The sequence below is a fragment of the Procambarus clarkii genome, chromosome 40, assembly GCF_040958095.1.
Source record: "Procambarus clarkii isolate CNS0578487 chromosome 40, FALCON_Pclarkii_2.0, whole genome shotgun sequence".
Lineage (NCBI taxonomy): Eukaryota > Metazoa > Arthropoda > Malacostraca > Decapoda > Cambaridae > Procambarus > Procambarus clarkii.
In genome coordinates, this window is record NC_091189.1 from 41,513,496 (window position 1) to 41,515,995 (window position 2,500).

Sequence of the window (2,500 nt, forward strand, 5' to 3'; positions counted from 1 at the left end):
TGGGTCACTCTGGGTCACTCTGGGTCACTCTGGGTCACTCTGGGTCACTCTGGGTCTTCTCTGGGTCACTCTGGGTCACTCTGGGTCTTCTCTGGGTCACTCTGAGTCATTCTGGGTCGCTCTGGGTCACTCTGAGTCATTCTGGGTCACTCTGGATCTTCTCTGAGTCTTTTCTGGGGTCATTCTGGGTCACTCTGGGTCTTCTCTAAGTCACTCTAGGTCACTCTGGGTCATTCTGGGTCACTCTGGATCTTCTCTGGGGTCACTCTGGGTCATTCTTGTTCTTCTCTAAGTCACTCTAGGTCACTCTGGGTCATTCTGGGTCATTCTGAGTCACTCTGAGTCACTCTGGGTCACTCTGGATCACTCTGCGTCACTCTGGATTACTCTGGATCACTCTGAGTTACTATTGGCCACTCAAGGTCATTCTGAGTCTTCTCTGGGTCTTCTCTGGGTCACTCTAATTCACGCTGGGTCTTCTCTGGGTCACTTTGGGTCTTCTCTGGGTCACTCTAATTCACGCTGGGTCTTCTCTGGGTCACTTTGGGTCAATCTGGGCCACTCTGGGTCTTCTCTGGGTCACTCTGGGTCACTCTTGGTCACTCTGGATCACTCTGGGTCACTCTGGGTCTTCTCTGGGTCACTCTGGGTCACTCTGGATCACTCTGGGTCACTCTGGATCACTCTGCGTCACTCTGGATCACTCTGGATCACTCTGGATCACTCTGCGTCACTCTGCGTCACTCTGGATCACTCTGGGTCACTCTGGATCACTCTGCGTCACTCTGGATTACTCTGGATCACTCTGGATCACTCTGCGTCACTCTGGATCACTCTGCGTCACTCTGGATCACTCTGCGTCACTCTGGGCCACTCTGGATCACTCTGCGTCACTCTGGGTGACTCTGGGTCACTCTGTGTCACTCTGGATCACTCTGGATCACTCTGGATTACTCTGGGTCACTCTGCGTCACTCTGGGTCACTCTGGATCACTCTGGATCACTCTGGGTGACTCTGCGTCACTCTGGATCACTCTGGATCACTTTGGGTCACTCTGCGTCACTCTGGATCACTCTGCGTCACTCAGGGTCACTCTGGATCACTCTAGATAACTCTGGGTCACTCTGGGTCACTCTGGGTCACTCTGGATCTCTCTGGGTCAGTCTGGGTCACTCTGGATCACTCTGGATCTTCTCTGAGTCTTTTCTGGGGTCACTTTGGATCACTCTGAGTCACTCTTGGCCACTCTAGGTCATTCTGAGTCTTCTCTGGGTCACTCTAATTCACTCTGGGTCACTCTAATTCACTCTGCGTCACTCTGGATCACTCTGAGTTACTCTGGGTCACATTGGATCACTATGGGTCACTCTGGGCCACTCTGGGTCACTCTGGGTCACTTTGGGTCACTCTGGGTCGTCTCTGGGTCACTCTGGGTCACTCTGGATCACTCTGGATCACTCTGGGTGACTCTGCGTCACTCTGGATCACTCTGGATCACTTTGGGTCACTCTGCGTCACTCTGGATCACTCTGCGTCACTCAGGGTCACTCTGGATCACTCTAGATAACTCTGGGTCACTCTGGGTCACTCTGGGTCACTCTGGATCTCTCTGGGTCAGTCTGGGTCACTCTGGATCACTCTGGATCTTCTCTGAGTCTTTTCTGGGGTCACTTTGGATCACTCTGAGTCACTCTTGGCCACTCTAGGTCATTCTGAGTCTTCTCTGGGTCACTCTAATTCACTCTGGGTCACTCTAATTCACTCTGCGTCACTCTGGATCACTCTGAGTTACTCTGGGTCACATTGGATCACTATGGGTCACTCTGGGCCACTCTGGGTCACTCTGGGTCACTTTGGGTCACTCTGGGTCGTCTCTGGGTCACTATGAGTCACTTTGGGTCACTCTGGATCGTCTCTGGGTCACTATGAGTCACTTTGGGTCACTCTGGGTCGTCTCTGGGTCATTCTGGATCACTCTGGGTCACTCTGGGTCGTCTCTGGGTCATTCTGGATCACTCTGGGTCACTCTGGGTCGTCTCTGGGTCATTCTGGATCACTCTGGGTCACTCTGGGTCGTCTCTGGGTCATTCTGGATCACTCTGGGTCACTCTGGGTCGTCTCTGGGTCATTCTGGATCACTCTGGGTCACTCTGGGTCGTCTCTGGGTCATTCTGGATCACTCTGGGTCGTCTCTGGGTCGTCTCTGGGTCATTCTGGATCACTCTGGGTCACTCTGGGTCGTCTCTGGGTCATTCTGGATCACTCTGGGTCGTCTCTGGGTCGTCTCTGGGTCATTCTGGATCACTCTGGGTCGTCTCTGGGTCAATCTGGATCACTCTGGGTCACTCTGGGTCGTCTCTGGGTCATTCTGGATCACTCTGGGTCGTCTCTGGGTCGTCTCTGGGTCATTCTGGGTCACTCTGGGTCGTCTCTGGGTCATTCTGGATCACTCTGGGTCACTCTGGGTCGTCTCTGGGTCATTCTGGGTCACTCTGGGTC

General features: G+C 53.6%; 2 protein-coding genes across 2 annotated transcripts in view; one reads left to right on the forward strand and one right to left on the reverse strand.

Moving 5' to 3' along the window:
- Positions 1–2,500, reverse strand: part of LOC123753629 (uncharacterized) — a gene marked incomplete at its 3' end in the record, with an annotated part of 181,328 nt that overhangs the window by 99,493 nt on the left and 79,335 nt on the right.
- On the forward strand, positions 1,360–1,707 carry LOC138372904 (uncharacterized). Its single transcript, XM_069338579.1, has one exon. It carries the CDS (start codon positions 1,360–1,362, stop codon positions 1,705–1,707), a length of 348 nt encoding a protein of 115 aa, XP_069194680.1.